The sequence below is a fragment of the Haliotis cracherodii genome, unplaced genomic scaffold, assembly GCF_022045235.1.
Source record: "Haliotis cracherodii isolate W230 unplaced genomic scaffold, xgHalCrac1.p SCAF_2, whole genome shotgun sequence".
In the NCBI taxonomy this organism is placed as follows: Eukaryota; Metazoa; Mollusca; class Gastropoda; order Lepetellida; family Haliotidae; genus Haliotis; species Haliotis cracherodii.
The window spans coordinates 11249945-11270475 of record NW_027266275.1 but is presented as its reverse complement, the minus strand read 5'-3'; the positions used below and the strand labels follow the sequence as shown (position 1 = coordinate 11270475).

At 39.7% G+C, this 20531-nt stretch overlaps 1 protein-coding gene across 2 annotated transcripts; it reads left to right on the top strand.

Moving 5' to 3' along the window:
- The first annotated feature begins 19 nt into the window (after positions 1-19).
- On the top strand, positions 20-13888 carry LOC139468790 (protein SPMIP2-like). Of its 2 annotated transcripts, none has more exons than XM_071250927.1 (5): positions 20-151; positions 7194-7417; positions 8499-8557; positions 12561-12661; positions 13820-13888. In XM_071250927.1, exons 1-5 carry the CDS (start codon positions 64-66, stop codon positions 13879-13881), a joined length of 534 nt encoding a protein of 177 aa, XP_071107028.1. In that variant the 5' UTR covers positions 20-63; the 3' UTR covers positions 13882-13888. The 2 variants fall into 2 exon arrangements, with proteins under 2 accessions (XP_071107028.1, XP_071107027.1); XM_071250926.1 differs by having other exon boundaries at positions 12561-12754.
- The last annotated feature ends 6643 nt before the right edge of the window (positions 13889-20531 follow it).

The window sequence follows — 20531 nt, the reverse complement described above, 5'->3', positions numbered from 1 at the left end:
GTGTCGTGATATAGAAGCCTTCTCAGAAGAGGAGCCGCTCAAAGGTTCCACATAAATCCAACAATGAGCGCGCAACAAAATGGTGTTCCGTCGAGAAACAACTCTAATGAGCCGCCCATATATTGGCCTAACCCAAGAATGCTTTTTACAGGTGAGTTAGGTATTTTAAATCATACAATTAGGAAAAATTATGTTAAAACACTTATGATTACAAACAATACTTGCTATACATTTTAAAACAGTCCTTAAGGATGTCAATCTTTATCAATTGCGATAACACGAACTACCTACACGAATGTTGTTTATTCTATCATTAAGGTATATGGATCTAATATATATATATATATTAATTATTGAATTAGGAAATACAAAGTATACAATAAAAACAAAGTCATAAACCTTTACAAAACAACGTCGTTCAGGGAAAAAAATAAGGTATTGACTACATAAGTATTCCGATATCCACATCACGTTAAAAATAAACGTGTCAGACATAATTACCCAAAGCTTATCAATTTCATACACATGTCAACAGTTTGTATTTCCAATGTCAAGTTGATTTTTATATCTTATATCTAAAGTACACTATTAAAATCAACGGAAAAACACCTTTCTTCAAATAGTGTCTCCAAGTCAATAGAAAGAATATGTAAATTATATATGCATGCATTATTAATAACGCGAGGAGACAGACAGCAATATAACAAGAGACTGAAACGTATATGCACATTCCATAGGCTCTCAGATACAAGCTTCGTGTTTTATCGATCGCAAGCCTTTTTACGACATCTTACATTAACCCTGTACATGTGATAAAGTGACTACATTATATGTATATATTCCCGTTATGTGGTCTTGTTTATGTTTTGAGTTCAAGTTCCAGTCGAACGAAACCGATAGTCAATAATACTCCAGCGTGTGTTGTGAGTGGACATCTGTCAAATTCGAGGGCTTTTCTTGATCTGAGCGACATTCGTAATCCTTATCTGTTTGCTAAAGTCTCGCAAGGAGCAATAGTAAACCAACAAATCTAATTCTCAAATACCAGTGCTCATATATCTTATATTCACCCTTTACCCTTGATATGATTTTTATGATGATTGTGACGATTATTATTATTGTTGTTAATATTATTAATCATAATAATTCATTTTATCGGTTTATATATATATATATATGAAACATATATATATATATATATATATATACATTTCTTATCACCGGCTGGAGAAGAATTTTCTTCAACGTATCGAGGCTCCGTTGCCAAAACCCCATGCATTCAGTATACGTAACCTGGACCCACCTGAGGTTTAATGTGTGAATTGTTCAAGTTAGTGGGTAGATTATCTCGAGATAAAACTAAGGCTTAAAGAATAGCACTCGATAAATCCCGCCATGATTTATGAACGCTTAATTTCTCCTACAGTGTAAAGAACAAGCCACTAGACTAAGGCGATTACGTATCGGAGACCTTTCTCTCAATAAAGGTTATGAACGCCTCGGCGATATACCTCTCTTAATCCGTGGGGGTTTCTTTTCTTAGCAGATTTCGTGTTGGGTCGACATGTCATACTATACAGGGTTATAGTGCTTCGTTTATCTGAGCAATAATCTTAAATTACTTAAAAATGATTGAGTTGTGGTATTAAAATCGTTTTTGAAGTTTATACTTCACACGCGACTGACTGATATTATGGAGAAATCGGCACACAGAGAGACAGAGACGGGGGGCTTGGGGGGGGGGGGGGGGACTATTTGCTGTGTGTATAATGACGTCGTGAACCTTTTCGTTTTCAGTAGTTAATGCTACTTCTAAGGATGTGTTTGTTCACTCATTAAATATAGAACAAGATTATGAAATGAGTAACTATGTATCAAGGCATAATTCTTCATTGATTAGTGCATCAACGCGCGAATATATGCAATATACATGACCAGCAAATACACGATGCCTGCATCAATAGCTCTGAATTATTTCGTGATCATTGACCTACAAACCTCATAGACTTTCTTCACCATGGATTCAATAACTGTCAAAACCAATAAATCCTGCCTCAGACAAGATGGGGACAAAGGGGCTGTATATAAAAGAAACATGTGCCTCCTAATAAGGTCATGTACATGACTATGTACAGCTCACGCCGCTTTCATAGAGTAGATGTACTTATCAGGTTTTGCAGTTTTAGATTTCTATATGAGTGGGTTATTTCAGCGTTCATGACCGGGACTCATGGGAAGGGTTTGGGGAACAAGTCTGGGAATGCGTTCCGTGTTACAATGATCAGGCATCTAAGGGTGTTCAACTTACAAGGTTCGGTATACGTGATCGGTGTAGAGATGCATTGGTTTAAAGTCCAGTGGGAAACACAATGGCACTTTCATAAATCGTGTGAGTTGTAAATAATCGAGTCTGGACCAGACAATCCTGTGATTGACATCATGAGCATCGATCCACGCAATTGGGATACGATGACATGCATCAACTCAGTCAGCGAGCCTGACCACTGATCCCGTTAGTCGCCTCTTACGACAATCACAGTCGCCTATTACGGCAAGCATGGGTTGCTGAAGACCAATTCTACCCCGGATCTTCACGGGTCTTGTGATATGTATAGACTCACATATTCATTCATTTCCAAGTTTTAGTTTTCAACAGCTGTCAATGAAAACAGCGTGTGTCTACAATGCATATGTTGGTGTAGTTATCGTTACCTTATCAGACCACCCTATAAGATCAGGCATTAGCACCCTGTTGCTATACAACACGTGTGTAAGTACACTGAATCCCTCGAGCTTCCTACTGTTCAGTGCATTCATTCAGCACACTGCTGATTCGCGATATTGTTTTCCCTTATTGTACTGGGTCATCGATTTCCGCCCACAAAACAAGCCAAAAGAATTACACACCTTGATATCTGAATAAAACATATGACATGCACGCTACAATGGCGCTGGTAACTGACATACCGCTTGCCGTCTGAACGTTTGACTGGTTTCTGGTGACCCCAAGCCTTTAGGGAGGCTAACCTCTAGCTCGGTACACACAAACAGGAGATAGTCGACAGGTCCGGTACACACAAACAGGAAACAGTCTCCAGGTCCGGTACGCACAAACAGGAGATAGTCCCTAGGCCCACTACGCACAAACAGGAGAAAGTCCCCAGGCCCAGTACGCACAAACAGGAGACAGTCCCCAGGCCCAGTACGCACAAACAGGAAACAGTCCCCAGGCCCAGTACACACAAACAGGAAACAGTCCCTAGGCCCAGTACGCACAAACAGGAGAAAGTCCCTAGGCCCGGTACGCACAAACAGGAGACAGTCCCTAGGCCCAGTACGCACAAACAGGAAACAGTCCCCAGGCCCGATACGCACAAACAGGAAACAGTCCCTAGGCCCAGTACACACAAACAGGAGATAGTCCCCAGGCCCAGTACACACAAACAGGAAACAGTCCCCAGGCCCGGTACACACAAACAGGAAATAGTCCCCAGGCCCAGTACACACAAACAGGAGAATGTCCCCAGGCCCAGTACACACAAACAGGAAACAGTCCCCAGGTCCGGTACACACAAACAGGAGACAGTCCCCAGGCCCAGTACACACAAACAGGAGACAGTCCCCAGGCCCAGTACACACAAACCGGAGACAGTCCCCAAGCCTGGGAACCCTGAGATATTGCTAAAACCGACGTTAAGTTAACTCTTCCAACGCTAGCACACTTGCTCAATGAGATGAGCGAGTCAGTAGGGTATTTCGCCGCTTTTAAATCCCTGTGTGCCAACGAGGGGCACCAATAATTGCCTCTGTACCACATGGAGGAGGGATCAGCGTATTCTCTGTGGAGACCAAACGCTATAACAACTCGTGTTCTTAGGTTCAAGTGTGAGACTGCCCATTTCAGTTTAATCGTTGAGAAGAAAAACTTGAAATAAACTATTTGTTTTATGTTGCCATGGTATCTGGCAATGTAACTGATGAGGCGGTCGTCAGTGGCTGCGCCGTACTCATGAGTTTACCCAAAGTGACACACGTCTATAAGTCGGGCACATTAGGCTTTCCTCGAACATAAAGCTGATCGTTATGTGATTGAGATACTGTGTAAGTGGCTTTAAACCCCACTTACTCACTCTCGATATATACTGCATCGTTATTGAATGGATGCACGAAGCGTGCAATATATCTTGCTGTCATCACGTTCTGTCTGAACGGCAGGAGGTAAAAGATCAGAAGACTCCATGCGGAACAAACCCGAGCTGTATCATGATCTAGAAAATACAGAGAAGTTATATTTCAAATATAACAAACAATATTTGTTTAAGCTTTCACGAAATACTATTTTATTTCACATATTCATATAAGTTAAATATCTATGTATATTACATTTAACTCCGGGGAACTCCGGGGTCTTCAGCAACCAATGCATATGCTTGCCGTAAAAGGCGACTATGATTGTCGTAAGAGGGGACTAACGGGATCGGGTGGTAAGGCTCACTGACTTGCCTGATGCATGTCATCGTATCCCAAATGCGTGGATCGATGCTCATGATATCAGTCACTGGATTGTCTGGTCCAGACTCAATTATTTACAACTCACACGATTTATGAAAGTGCCTTTGTATTTCCCACTCGATTATTTACAGACCGTGATAAGACTAATTGTGAGTCATCGTTCACCGAACGCTGATCGTTGCGCATGTAGTTAACCACTGATTTGCGTGACCCACTTTAAATTATTTACACATCGCCATGATACAGCCGGAATACATTGCTAACTCACACGATAGAAGATTCGTATTGCCTCCTTCTTCGGCGCCCCCACCTGAGGGAGAACAGGTTGACAACTCCCTAGTTTTCTATATTACTCTCTTTGTGCGGGGCAGAACAAACACCACACGCTGAAGACACTCCAGTGTGCATGTGGGCGATTACAGCAACAAGTAGTGGTAATTGATTTGTCAATATATTTGCAAATAAAGAGCAGCAAAAGAGCAGATCGCCCTGGTGCACTCCATGCGTAGTTGGTCGGCGTGACAAATACGTTGGTGTCAATCTGATATCGATTACATAGTGAAAATAGGTTCGATCACTAAACATAAGACACGTGTTTCTTACCACCTCTGATACTTTACCATGGTAACGTATTCGTGCTGCAAAAACTATAACAGGACGCATCCTGTAAAGATGACAATGCCAAATCTGTCACGTTTTATTTCCCCTAAACCTAGGTCCCTCATACCTCGTTAAATCAACTGGGCCGCCTTCGTGGTCTAGTGGTAGAGCGTCCACCCGGAGAGCGGAAGTTCCGGGGTTCGATCCCCGGCCGCGTCATACCAATAGACGTTGAAAGATTGTACTTGTTGTTACCTTATTTAGACATTAAAGGACTAAAAGAAGGACTGGTAGCTCGGAGTCAGTATACTGTGTCTGAGTGGGGTATTCATGTTAAACTGTGGCATGGTATCTCAGACAAGAACAAGCAGCCACACACACGCGCACGCTTTATAAGTGTAGGAATCTTGGCCGCGACGTTAAACCCCTTTTCACCTCACCTCACCGTTAAATCAACCACCATTATAACCATCCATGGGATTATTCAAACCTGCTTTAGCAGTAATCTGCCGGGTCGATCTATCAGGTCCGTGACATCAACATGCATGATGATTCACCTCACGTAGCCCAAGTAGATATTGTCCAGCACGGATGGATGGACGAATAGTTAGTTTGTGATTGTAGGTTATAAATGTTCTGATACTCACTGTTGAGTACAGTAATATATACATTGTACATTAAACACTTGAGACACATGTCATTCTCGTACTTATTATACTTACATTACATTTAATTTCATGTCGACGCTTGTTTCTGACTGCTCATAACTGCACTTCACTGCGCAGCGTTGCACTGAACTACATATGAACATTAAACCTCTTGTTAGACGAGGGGCGGTTGGGTAGCCTCATGGTTAAAGCGTTCGCTCGTCACGCCGAAGACCTGGGTTCGATTCCCGACATGGGTACAATGTGTGAAGCCCATTTCTGGTGTCCCGCGCCGTGATATTGCTGGAATATTGCTAAAAGCGGCGTAAAACCGTACTCACTCACTCACTCACTCTTGTTAGACGAACACCGTCGCCTGCTTGACGCACCAGTCGAGGGAGTGAAACACAAAGTCTGTGACGCGTGATCGAACTATCGATGAATTGAGACTGTCCATGGTCCGATGGCAGTACATCCATGAAGTGTTAAAATATCAATAGTTAACATCAATGCAGCGCTAGACTATCGATGGTTTCGACAGACGTAATACAATGTAAAAGAAATACTGTTAACTATTTACTTTTCCATTCGCTTTTATCCAAAATACACATTACTCGTGGGTATCCATTCAAAAAGTAGCACCGCTCTCACTTTCCAAAGACTTCCCTAGCAGACTGCTGACCCTTGCTGGGTGTATTAGGCTTCAGTCGTCGTGCTGACTAATTCATGTAAGCTACCTCGTAGATCAGGTACATTGTGTCATCACTGATATTCAATGATCCATTCATATACTTTTCATCACAATTTGGTATTTTTCGGTCAATAAAATCTGTTTCTGTGGATAATCGAGACTGGCTATTCTCTGACATTTAATATTTAAATATCGCACTACTATTGGAACAACACAAATGCCCTCGATAGTCACCCCCAGATCATTTGCATACATACTTGCTTCTAAATGTGGTCCATCTTCACAAACGTATTTAATCAATTGCTGATTAAATGTTACCGCAGCTGCGGATTATCGGTAAGTCTTTGGTGAAGGGCATCACATTTGGGCGGACATGCCGAGCAATAGAGCACACACTACCTTCTTTAGTCTACCTCCCAGACCCTAGAGAATAAATTAAAAAGGAGACCAACTCAAGTCTAGAATGATTGAGCAAATCTAGATTCTAGAGCAAATCAGCTTTTATGGATAGCAACTTATTTTATTGTTTATCACGACAAGGAATAAAAGAAGCTGAAGTGTCACGTATTCATGTTCTTCCATCTTCCAAATGCATATCAAGGACTTCATCTCTAGGATATTAGCCATTGTTCTCGGCTCCATTTGCATTATATATTTTTGTTATTTTGTAGGTTTATATTTTTAGATAACTTTATTTCTGGTACTTTACGTTAGCCTATACCTTCATCGCTGCTGTTTCCCAGGGCCCGACTATAACAGGGACCATCGCGTCACTGTGCAGCCAGAGAACCGGATGGTGGGAATAGGGACCATGTCCAAGGAGGGGACCAGCGAGTCGGACTACCTGTGGAGGGCCGCACCCAGGACCCCCTACCCCCGCTCCAAGTCCTCCATGGTGGGGGGGATAGGCTGGGGGATTCAGGAGTTCACGGACTGGTCCATGCCTATCACGGGGAGACAAGTCATGGTGAGTTGTTGTTGCATTGGGAGGAGTTGGAACTGGAATATCAGCTACAGTAAACTAGGTTTATAACGAACACGTTTATACCGAACTGACGGATATAACGAACTGTTTTTGGGACCCGCCGATTTGCTGTGTATAGGGTGTGTATGTGCCTATAACGAACTACGGTTATAAGGAACTAAAATTAGAGGTCCCTTTTAGTTTGTTATAACCGTAGTTTCCTGTACAGTAAACTACGGTTATAACGAACACGCTTATAACGAACTGACGGATATTTGCTATAGTTATGCTGTATACATGCTTATAACGAACAACGGTTATAACGAACTAAAACTAGTAGTCCCTTTGAGTTCGTTATAACTGTAGTTTATTGTATTCAGATTTGCGTTTAAGATACGTTCAGTCACTAGCATATAAGATATATTTAAAGTTATAAGAATTGAACGACCGCTTTGACACAAATTCGTGAGTTATTTTGACAGGGGGTGGATAATAAGTTAGAGTGAGTGAGTGTGTTTTACGCCGCTTTTAGCAATATTCCAGCAACGGGGACGGGGACACATGGGATTCACACATTGTACCCATGTGGGGAATTGGGTCTTCGGGATGACGAGCGAACACTTGACCACTAGGCTACCCGACCGTCCCAACAAGTTAAAGGCTTCAGTATATTATAATATAATTTTTAAATCCTTTACATTGTGAAACAGATGAAGTGATAATGTAGAGGAGCCTTGCTCAAATGATGATACAGTCATGGAATGACATATACAAATTCCTTTTCATTCGTGTGTATGTTGAAGAAAGAACGCTATAGCCACATAAATTCCATGTTGGCAAACAAATTTCAAGATGGCTGACAATTGCCTCAATAATTATCAGAGATGTGTTTATTGCTTGTGACTAATTCCGAAGGCATAACCCGTCGCCCTGGCGATGTAGCCTTATCTGTTGAGCTGAAACCATGAAGAATATATTGATACTAAACGCTCTTAATATGATTTCTACCTGAAGATATACAGCAAAAACCATATAGACTTAATACTATACGGTCTGAGTATAATTCTCTTCATTTATTCCTTAGATGGGAGAATTCCGACAGGAACTCGAAAACAGTCATGCGCACAAGTACCAAAACCCATGGTAAGTTCCAGCGAGATACAGACATATGGGGTGTTCTCTACACAGTGTCTGTGTCAGAAGAATAAAACGTCCTTCCTACAAGGCGGTGGTTGAAACTTGGGCAGTGATATACAACACACGTGAATTACGTGTTACCGCTCATGATGTATATGAAAGACAATAGAGACAGGGTTATCTAAACCTGTTAAGGACAGTGAAGTGTTTGCGGCTCCTATTGAGTAGGGAGGGGCACTTTCACTCGACCTCGATAGAGGCACACGAGGTCGACAGTCGTACGTTATCGTTAGTCTTCTTGGGAAATATGAGAAGTATATATATATATATTGCTTCTTCCAGCAAAACACTGTACATAATGTCTATAAATTTCTAAAGAAAACTAACGTAAACGTACGACTATCGACCTCATGTGCCTCAATTGAGGTCGCGAGTGAAAGCGCCCCTCCCTACTCAACCTGGACCGTATACACTTCACAGTATATATACTCGGAATTTAACGATCAGAGATCGTCAGTGAGGTTTTTACCAAATATGTTGATGGAATGACATTAGATACATTAGATACGATACACCAAATCAATATCTAATGTCATTCCATCAACATTTTTGGTAAAAACCTCACTGACGATGTATATAAAATATATCATACGATACACCAAATCAATATCTAATGTCATTCCATCAACATCTTTGGTAAAAACATCACTGACGATCTCTGATCGTTAAATTCCGAGTGAGTTAGTGAGTTGGGTTTAACGCCGCTTTTAAGAGTAATCCTGTTATATCACGGCGTGGCAGCTTAATGTGGAGGGAAAGCCCGAAGTCATGCAACCCACGAGCGCGGGTTTGGTGTGGCCAAGGGATGCAACTCATAGCGATCGTTATATACTGACCGACATGTGTATAACAACTCGTAGGCCATGGCCCAATCAGAATTATCCGCTGAATTAACGGGTCTTTAATAAAAGTATAAATTTACTTCCAACATGTACGAATTGAGCGTCTAAATTATACATCACACTGAAGTGAGAACGGAGTACTCTAAGCTGTAAGGACATTTTAGAAGCTTGTTTTAAGGGACTCTATTGCAGTGATTTGACTGGTGCGATGTTATTTATTAAGATAGACAGACAGACAGACAGACAGACAGACAGACAGACAGACATAGTTTATTAAAGTGTCACATGGCATGAAACAATAAGAGTACATCATATTAAATTCATCATACCATCCAGCCTAACTAGGCTTATGAGACACTATTTTAAAGCACATATACACTAGTAATTTCTTACCTAATAGAAAAATAAAATAGATTGAAATGTATTAAAATATACGGATATCAATCGACGAAGACATATATTATGTAAAACGCTGTCTCCTGTTAAACATTTGATTAATCAGAGCTTGACATGACGTCAGTTAACACAGTAAAAGTCTTATCAGATGATTTAAAATCTAAAAGATTAACAAGTTCAAACCTAAGATCATCATAAAAGCTACAACAAAAAAGGAAATGAAATTCAGATTCTAGATGATTACAAAAAGGGCACAGTCTCTCATTAAGTGGCGTGGGAGATTTGTTATAGCGACCAGTCTCAATGTGGAGGGGTAGATCACCACAACAGATTTCGTCGCTTATTTCTTGATATAATTGTTTGTAGATAGGGCTCCGGTCGACAAAATCCTTCTTAAACAGCCTGTAAGGGCGGAGTTTGTTACCATTAAGATTTCTCCGGTCATTCCACAATTCTGTAAACCATTTTTCTTCATCCAGTATGTAGAGGCGCTGTTTAATTTAGGACACAATTCTCTTGATGGATGCGGGTTATATCAGACTATCCATTACCTGTAATTGCCTGTCCAGCTTGAGAACACTACTGGCAAAGGAACCTTTCCTACCTTTAAACCAGTTAAAAAGTTTAAAAGTAAGTCTGTCACTTGATAGTTGTCGTAGGTTTTCCAGGTCAGTTTTCACGTTTGTCTTTCACATTAGTTGGAGGCAAATAGTTCAAGTTTAAGGTCAAGCTATAGTATAGGAACATATTTAACAGTTGGCAACACACGTTTTGTCAATCGTTCGAATCCTTAATTGTTTGTCTACCAACCCCAATTCTGTAATTAGAATTTATCTGTCAGTTAATGTTTATCCAAATCACACAGAGACGATATGTCAGTTTCAGATATATAGAATCTCACCCGAGTGTCTTTTGATATCAAATATATCAACACGAGTTGATAAAAGTGGGAAAACTCCGAGGCTTGCCGAGGATTTTTTCCACTTTTATCAACAAGTGTTGATATATTTGATATCAAAAGACACGAGGGTGAGATTTTATTTATCATCCAACATCATTCTTCCAACTTTTTCAGTTTGTAGAAAGTTATAAGCAGTGTCTTAAGTGTAAAAAGCACTACTAACAGCTTCAGTAGCAGAGACATTAGTGATGTGACGTGATTTGATTGTGACGTCATGGTAACCAATGACGTCACAATGGTCTGCAAAGCATTGTGATGCAATTTCATTGCAGCGATATCTACAGTATAGATATATAGAATACTAAACGAGCTCCCGTGTAATACCAATTTTATGAAACGAGTGAATAGTTGTGGTATCTGACGAGCGAAAGCGAGATAGATACCACAACTATTAACGAGTTTCATAACATTGGTTTTATACGGGAGCGAGTTCAGTATTTTATTTATTACTTGCCATTTATAAGGTTTTTAGAATAATACTGTTGAGTATGAATCGGCTGACACCAACACGATCCAAAGCATAGTCCAATTGAGTTTAACAGAAGAATACTTCAAACACGTCAAAAGTTGAAACGTATGAATTTAACACCATACAACGGTCCACCTTTAGAATTCAGGCGTCCGTTCCACAAAATTATCGTAGGGCTAATCGCAACTCATATACTTTTACTTAGACTAACGACTGTCGTTGCGCTACAATACGATCGCCTTGTGGAACGGACCTTGCACCTCAAAGTTTACAATCAAGGCACAATACCCGATGACGTAAATTGTGAAATTTTGTTGCAAGATCCATCGGCGAAACAGTGCCATGTGACGTCAGCCTAGCAACAAGGTTGCTTGGGTCATCGAGTGTGCATAAACTCCTCTCAGTGATCTATCAACTCCATACGCAATGTCGTTGAATAAGCCAAGGGATGTTGAGAGCTTTCAATATTTGTTCGTGAAACGTGTTCCGAGAGTACACAAGCACGCGTTTTGGTATTACACAATATGTAATACAGCTGTATGTTTATTAAACGGGTGATCTCTTCACGGACAAGTAATAAATCGCTTGATCTCACCCAAGCGATATCTCCTTTGGGAGCCAGTTTTGGATGATAAATGGCAATCATTACATCAAAACCTGGACATGGTCCACTTGGATTAACGATAATCATACAATAAAACACTGCATGGAGAATTAGCCGTGAGGCTCGCAGCCCCGAGTGGTTTATTCTCTCTGTTGTTTTATTGTACGATAAACAACGACCACGAGTAATTATTTCTTATATGATCATTATTGACAGCCTCTTTAAGAATGATGATAAAATGTATAAGCTTTAAAATATTTACCCGCATTTTAATAATGACTCCCTGGATAGAATCCGACCTCGGCAATGTCGGACAAGTCCATTTTATGCAGAGGTGGATATTTCCTGGATATTCTAACAATCCTAATGGCGATTACCTGTACCTTTCTCCCGATACCGACTTTCATATCTCTCCCGCTTTTGAATGCGATCGTTCAGTCACCGCCTTTATCCGCATTGCACAGCTACATCTAAACACTCCCCTCTAAAAAATAACGTCGTCCAATTCACGACGTCATCAAGTTGCGAGCGCATGTTCGAATCTCCAAAAATATCGTAATGACAGAACAAAGTTTTATCGTGAAACAAACCACACACATCTTAATCTATAACTGCATGTGGACATTCCCCGGTCGATCCATCTAACTCCATGTATACATACTTTTTTTCTACCCCAGGTATCCGGGGCCCAATGATGAGGTGGACCCCAACTCGGACGAGGCCATGGTGATGAACGTGTACAAGCGTCGCCCGGCCACGACAGTGCCGCAGCCATCAGGTACATGTTCACGTCCCTGGCGTCACAGAGGACGCACGCCGGCAGCCACGCCCTTGTACACAGTCAACACATTCACCGTCACTACTTCGTCAGGTATCGTAGTGACGTCATCAGGTGCCACTGTGACGTCAAAGTAGCGTAGCTGCAAAGTAGTTGATGCTTGTGCTCTGTGGAATGGCTTTGCTACAATCATGCTTCTATTAACCTATATAAATTTAATCTTTCTCTAAATTCATTTATTTGTATAAGTCATGTTATCAGATAACTTGACCATACCTCCTTTTCCCCGTGTGGGATCTGCTTGTCATCTCTATTCTAACTTACCAATGAAATTTGCGCCTAATTTCAGCAAATGCATTATTTCTTCACTCTTTTCCTGCTCTGACTTTGCTTTGAATGTACCTTCTCAATCCTCATTCCAATATATAACATTTCTGCCATAACTATCACTGGGCCGTTTCCACAAGCGATCTGAGTTACTCAACACTATCGGTAGCTACGGTACTTTAAAAAAATATGCTTGTATTGTTAGCGAGCGGTTATTGCTTAACCCCGCATCAGCAATCGTTCAGGAGATTCTTTGAGAATAAAGATAACTATAATCGCATTTGCGGAACGTGACCGATATAAATCCAATGTCCTTCTTAGTGTCCAACCATTTGATATTCTTCGGATGCGGGGGGGGGGGGGGGGTCGGGGGGGGGGGGGTGGGGTGGAGTGGGGGGGGTGAGACTGTTTCAGACTGTTTAATATACAATGTGAGTGCCACAATAAAATACAAATAGGTTTTAAAAAAATACCAAGCTCATAACAATAAGTAGCAGAATATCTGGTTTTGCGGTTGTAGCTTAGTGTGTCTCCAGACAAAATCCAAGTCTCCTCACCTCCCCCCCCCCCCACCCCCCCACCCCTCCAAAAAAAAGGGGGGGATATCAAATGGTCGATCTCTTTGTCTCGTCACGTCACAACTGTCATTCACTAACATATACTCTATATTCTTCTTCTCTCATATTTCACTATCCATTGCTCTTTCTACCTAACATAAAACATGATTATAAAATCACATGGCGTCATTTCAAGAACAGTAAATGTACCTATTTCATGAACTTGTAAGATGCTTGTATGTTCTTTAATCCTGGAGTGTTTCTGCACACGTAGGCACCAAGGCCGCCCCCACGTCAGATGTCCCCCCGGAGGGTCAACCAGTTAAAGCATATTAGGAAGAAGGTCAGTTGGCTGTCATGTAATGGTTTGTATATCTCCAGCATATCATGGATATCCACCACATCACAGGAAGCTTGGCGTCTATATGTTCCATCGGTATATATGCCACATACACTTCCGATTTTTGACCGACAGCTCTGACTTGGCCGATGCATGTCATCGTGTCCTAATTGCTTGCATCGATGCTCATGAAGTCAATCACTGGATTGTCTGGTCCAGACTCGATTATGTACAGACCATGAGGTTTCCGGGGTAGAATAGGTCACCAGCAACCAATGCCTGTCGTGAAAGGGGACGTAACGGATTGGACGGTGGGTCACATTTCACAAAAATCGCAACACAACTCGTGTACTTTAACATAGACTTACGACAGGCTACAGTCGCGTTTGGAAATTGGACTCGCTGAACTGGTTGGTTGCGTGTCATCGAACCCCGACTCAGTTATTTACAGGCCGCAGTCATATAACTGCAGCGGAAAACAACAAACAAACGAAACAAACAACACACAAATGTTGTGATTATCGATCGTCTGTCAGGAACCCTAGGTCTCGATGATGTGAAAAAAAATTGCATTCCATTAATATTACGTTAGTTGTAAAACTTGGCTTGCCTTTGCATGTGTTTGTGATAGGAGCCACTGGTAGGGCAGGATTTTTTCACCTTTTCGCGACCACCTGGTATCACTAATTAATAGTGATTCATAAGCAGGAGCCTCTGGATAAAGTCGGAATCGTACAATCTACGATGCTTTAAATTGTTTGATAGGCATTACTTAGAACTTGCATGACAGGATGACAAAGTGGTTGTTATCCATAAATTGTGTCTACTTTGACTATGTTATAAGCAGAGATTTCTTATGAATATAGAATGGGTTGTGTCCATCATCATCATCATCATTATCATTATTATTCAATATATTTCTTTCCAGAATAAAGTCATCTTTACCAGAGCTCTGCCAGGGAAGGTGCAATAGACAACGAAATCAACATAAAACAGCTGGTGCTCATACCAAGATGTACATTTCACAGGGCGTTCCTAGTTACCAACTTGATCTTGTTGGATCATGCAAAACAAAGTCTATATTTTTTTGTAAATGACTGTATATTGCTGTCATGGTAAATGCATTAGTGTCATTTAGCCAGGTGTATTTGTAACCTTATCAATACAATGAAATGATTAATCGACAGCAACACGTGATTACTTTTCGTTTACTTTGTTAAAATGCCTATCTTGTTAGGAACATCCTGAAAACACTATTGAATTTTAATGAAAAGGTACTGCATATGGAAGCAGCAATAATATAATCCTTTAAATAAGCAAAGGTAATATTTGTAACAGGGTATTTGTTCTATTTATAAAAAGAGGATTGTCATAAAATCCCAAATGGAAATTATTTGTTCAAGTAGTGGTGGGTTAGATTTGAATATCCTTGTCGATGTTATGACTTTATTTATTGTTATAATGTACCAACGTTTTCATGACTTTACCAGTCAGTACCGGTATTATTTTCAACAATCTCAACTTAACATTATCAGTTTCTTATTGTGACGTGTCAGACTGGATTCTAATTTATTTATTTACCTTTCCAATTAATCTCTGCTGTTTTGTTAAATAAATGTTCTGACTTCTGTAAAATCTTTTGCATCTTCCAAATGCATAATTCCAGTGAAACCTGGTGTTGGTGTCTGTCTACTGGGAAATCATGGTAGCCACTGGTGTCCAGCTGAAAATCTCTATATTACAAAACAAATATAAAAAGAGCAAACAAGCATCAGTATAGAACGCTCTATGTTACCATGGTGATATATGATCATGGTTTTGTAAGGCAAGGCTGAACGATTTATTCAGTGAGTGAGTTAGTTAGTTTTAACTCCGCTTTTAACATTATTCCAGTTATATCACCTGTGTCAGCTTGATGTGGGAGGAAAGCCCGAAATGATGCAGGTCTCAGACGTTTACCACTTCGGTGAAACCCACGAGCACGGGCATGGTGCTGACAAACCTAGAAACATAATCGGGACGAATTGGGATTCGAACCCACAATTATAGGTTTCTGGCGTGCCTAAGGGACGCAACTCTGCACAGGGAATTGCGGCACCTTAGACGACCGGGCCACCCATGCCCCCGAACAATTTATTCAGACCTGTGGTCTTCAATAGATTACAGAATCGGTGAGTGATTTGGGTTTAATGCTGCTTTGAACTGCATGCTAGTCTATATCACAGTGGGTCTACAGGCGAACCAATAGACTTGTAATCAGACTTATAGACCTCCATTGACGTCATCCTGTTGTTCTCCAGTGGGACTACATCTCATTAACATTAACCTAATATGACACCGTATATACGGCAACTAAAGACACCATAACGAATGTATTATGCAGAAAAGTTTACACTCTCTGGTATCCACATAAACTTGACACTTACAACCCTTCGTTGACGTTAATGGTCAAAAGGAGACTACTCTACGAACCTTAGAGGCCAAACCTTGTTGCCAATTTTAACTATAATCTTTATCAATAAAATCACGAACGTGATCTAAAACACAGATTAATGTCCTTGCACATCACAATTAATGATAGTAAAACACAAAACAGTGTCAAACAGTGTCATGTCAAATAACGAATTTCGGAACCAGAATTTTCATGTGAAATATGAGGTGGGTGTTGGAAAATCCAAGATGGCTGTTATACTCTTGGTTGGATTGTTTGTTGTTTAACGCCGCACTCAGCAATATTCCAGCTATATGACGCCGGTATGTAAATAATCGAGTCTGGACCAGACAATCCAGTGATTGACATCATGAGCATCGATCCACGCACCCGATCCCGCTGACTGTCTCATATTAGGTCAGTAACAACAATCTTGGATTTTTACTGACTTCGAGATTAATAGCTCTGCTCTCTGATTGGCCAATCTCACTTTGAGGCATAATAAGAGCTCATATGGGGTTATTAGTTCTGCTCTCTGATTGGTCAATCTCACTTTTAGGCATAATAAATGGATATATGGATGTTGTGAGACTGCATCCATATGCATTAAGCATTGGATACAAAGAAGAAGACATTGCAGAAGGTGTATAAGGTTTTATTTTCAAGATTAATAATAAATTACAAATTCTAACAGACAAGTAATAGTAGAGATTGATTAATAACAAATGTGTTTAACGTGGGAGTCAGCATGTACTCTTAACATATATCACTCCTGTAGATAAAGATGCATAATAGAAGTAGGTAAAACATACACAGAAACTGACTACACTATAGGGTGAAAGTGACAGGCTATTAACAACATAAAAATGAAATCGACAATAGTTTACATGACCTGAAAATAAACTGCTCAGTAAAATACATACATGTTTGTGTGACCTGAAATGTCACAACACCATCAAATAAGACATGGTCCAATGGATCACCGGTCCAATGGATCACCAAGACAATGCACATGGCAGGTGCTAATATTCATATTATTTTTTGTTGTTTTGGATTGCGATTTTTTATACCAAGAAAAATTGTGTTGTCTGGATTGTGGGACTGAAAAAAGGAAACACTGATTTGGGCATAAAAAAAATTGTATTCAAACGTTTCGAAGTGATCAAATATTAGGGAGTAGAAAATCATTTCTTGTCAAACTATACTGGCAGCCTCTTTAAACTGTAACAATTTACAGAAATACAAATACATGCCTCGAAAAATATTTGTGGACAAGTTATAAATTTTCTGCTGAACAAGCAACTCACCATTCTCAAACACACATAATTTTATTCATTCTAATTATTGCCAGTGTGCATCCAGACAAACATACAAGCCTCACACTGCGTTCGGATGTTGTGCTATGCCACTTGATAATACCACAATACTTCACTGGACGGGACAGTTGGAAACAAGAATCACGAGCACATTGTTCACATCTTCTACAATAATTACACAAGGATGACTCCAAAGATTGCTGAAAACAATGCTGCATCAATATATCCCTGATGTATATATATTTTCGCAATTCTATTACAGTGATCCCTTGCCACAACACTACCTTAATAATTGATGAGCGTTATAGATAATCAGCGGTGTAACGAGGTGGAGTCGTTGGGGGTTGATGACCAACACAACAGTTCATGCTCTGCCTCCCTAACATGATCTACAGTGCACGTTTCCGAGTTTGAAAAAAGATTAGAAAAGGAGTTGTTTATGATTCATTGTGTAAAAAATGATTTATCAAGTGTTGTTCGCTATAAAAAAACTCATTGTATATCTTCAGAGAATTCAGAAGAATGAACAGGTATAACAAACTTGGTCAATACAAATATGAAATTTGACATAAAACATCGCTAGACATGATGATGTACCATTTTAATAAAAAGTTTATCAAAAATGTAAATAAATTTTAGGAGCCATGCGTTACTGTGCGCTATAACCCAATTAGGGCTATATTAAAGGGCGCAATAGCAAGGGAACACTATATCATCATTTCGTAATGAGGAGGTCTCATTGTTCTGTGTATGTCTTCACATGCCTTTCTCTTCAAAGCAGTTCATCTCATTTCAGGTGGTTAAGACAAAGGAAAGATAAAGCAGTTATGTAGATGATTAAAAGAAATGTGTTACCAGGCATGCAAGTCCATCACAATAAAACAAATGGGAAGGAATCATTTTTCTTCAAGTAAGAAAACATCCTTTGATCTAAGTGCCTCTTTTGCATATGAACATATTAGCAAAATAGATATTGATATGGAATTGAGATCTCTAAGTGTCAAGGTTGTACCAAAAAAACATGGTACCTGTTGAAATAGATTTGATATTGATATTATATTGACAAGGTATTACAGACAGGTCAAGGGTTAACAAAAACATACAACATTCAGATATTGACAAAGTAAATATTTAAACAGGTCCTTTATGTCTAGCTCAAGATATATTTCAACAGTACAGGAATTACATTGCTACATATTTCAGGATAATGATACTGGCTTGAACAGTAAAGACAAATGGCTGCAAGGCCAGGATATATATATATAGGTAATTGTTAAAAAAAAGTACGTCAGATCTGTGTTATGCCTATACATGTTGTTGCAGTGATGCACCAAAATTTTCGTAAATGGATCCTGTTTGTCGTAACCTCCCAAACAGGGACCCTCTCACAAAGCAATGCTTAACAACTTAGACTTATGATAAGAATACTGCTAAGATACCTTTGTGTCACAGGGCCCCTGAGAGACAGGTGACATTCTGGTGATCCTCAAGAATACTCAGGAAAGTCATTTTATTTGTTTTTGTGGAAATATTCACCACATAGATTTCAGATTTACTTAAGAGATTAACTGACATGAGAGGCCATTCTGAATTATCCTCATCCCAACTGGGCTGAGCCATGGCTTCCTCGGAGATAGTAAACAGGCTTTAAAAAAACCACCAAAATTAGTATTATATCAATTGAAGAATGCAAAAGAATAAATTCCTGAGAATGGTACATACATTGATGACACATGTAATCAGATAGGGCAACTCAAGGTAGTAAACCATTTTCTCATCGGTGCCAAACTTGCAGGAACCATTAATCATCAGTGCATCACTGTTATTGGCATCGTAACAGTCAGTTGGCAAACTGATCCCTAGGACTATGACGGCGTGGATATGAACTCTGATCATGTAGGACCAAGATCTGTAGCAGATTCTCAGATCTGTGACATACTTCTAACTGTGGAAAAATCTTACCAAAGTACATCCAGAATTGAAATGAATAATACAATATTAGATCTTGTATGAATATCATTCTCTGAACCCAAAATTTGTAAAAGGTCTATCATAGCAAGAGTGAATCAACACAAATACACAGGCAGTATGGCTATGAGACATCAACAGTAGTATATGATGACTTCTCCGACAGGATCTAGTATAATAATTTCTGCCACAGATTAGCAACCCACCAGAGATCGGAATCCATGTACCTTTCAAAATTCATACCCTGCTTGGCATTACTGAAACTCAAAACTAAATGTACATGAAGAGAGACTGATGGAGGACAGCTTAATATGAGTTCAAAGAGCAGTGAAGGCACTTTTCTTATAGTAAAATGTGATGCATCATATTCTTCATAAGGAAGGTAATAGATTCTTATCTAATTGTTCATATTTGATACAGATGAACAATTACAGTTAGCTCACACCTGATCAGAAAACATTCATGGTTAAATAAACTGAATAAAATCGTTCTGGGTGAAATCACAAATACACATATAATTTGCATATGTTGGATACAAATTTAGACAAAAACATATAATTACACTACCAGCTAATTCTTCTGATCAGCCTCTGTAACTTACTCTGTGTATGTGGAACCATTACAGAAAGCACTCTAATCTCAACCTTGTTTAAAAACTATGACTTGTCTTAATATTACCCAAAGATTCTGGCTATGTTAGCCTGACTTAGTAAGATGCTAGCACCTATGAATATTTGGATGTTCTTTTACCTATTGTGCAATCTGCAAGAAACTGTTGTTAGAAAAATTAATAATTATTTTTTCACTTATTACAATGCTGATTAAAAAGGAGGTACCCCGGTACGTATATAGCACTATAATGTCAGCAATTGGTCACTGAACTTTCACAAAAACACACATACAGAATACATGCGTAATGGTCAACCATCAG

Bases quoted from the DNA above. Each gene is read 5' to 3' on its own strand.
- LOC139468790 (XM_071250926.1), top strand. From the start codon at position 64: ATGAGCGCGCAACAAAATGGTGTTCCGTCGAGAAACAACTCTAATGAG. The intron at 7,418-8,498 runs GTGAGTTGTTGT...TTTATTCCTTAG, and splicing joins TCACGGGGAGACAAGTCATG to ATGGGAGAATTCCGACAGGA. The intron at 12,755-13,819 runs GTATCGTAGTGA...CTGCACACGTAG, and splicing joins CACCGTCACTACTTCGTCAG to GCACCAAGGCCGCCCCCACG.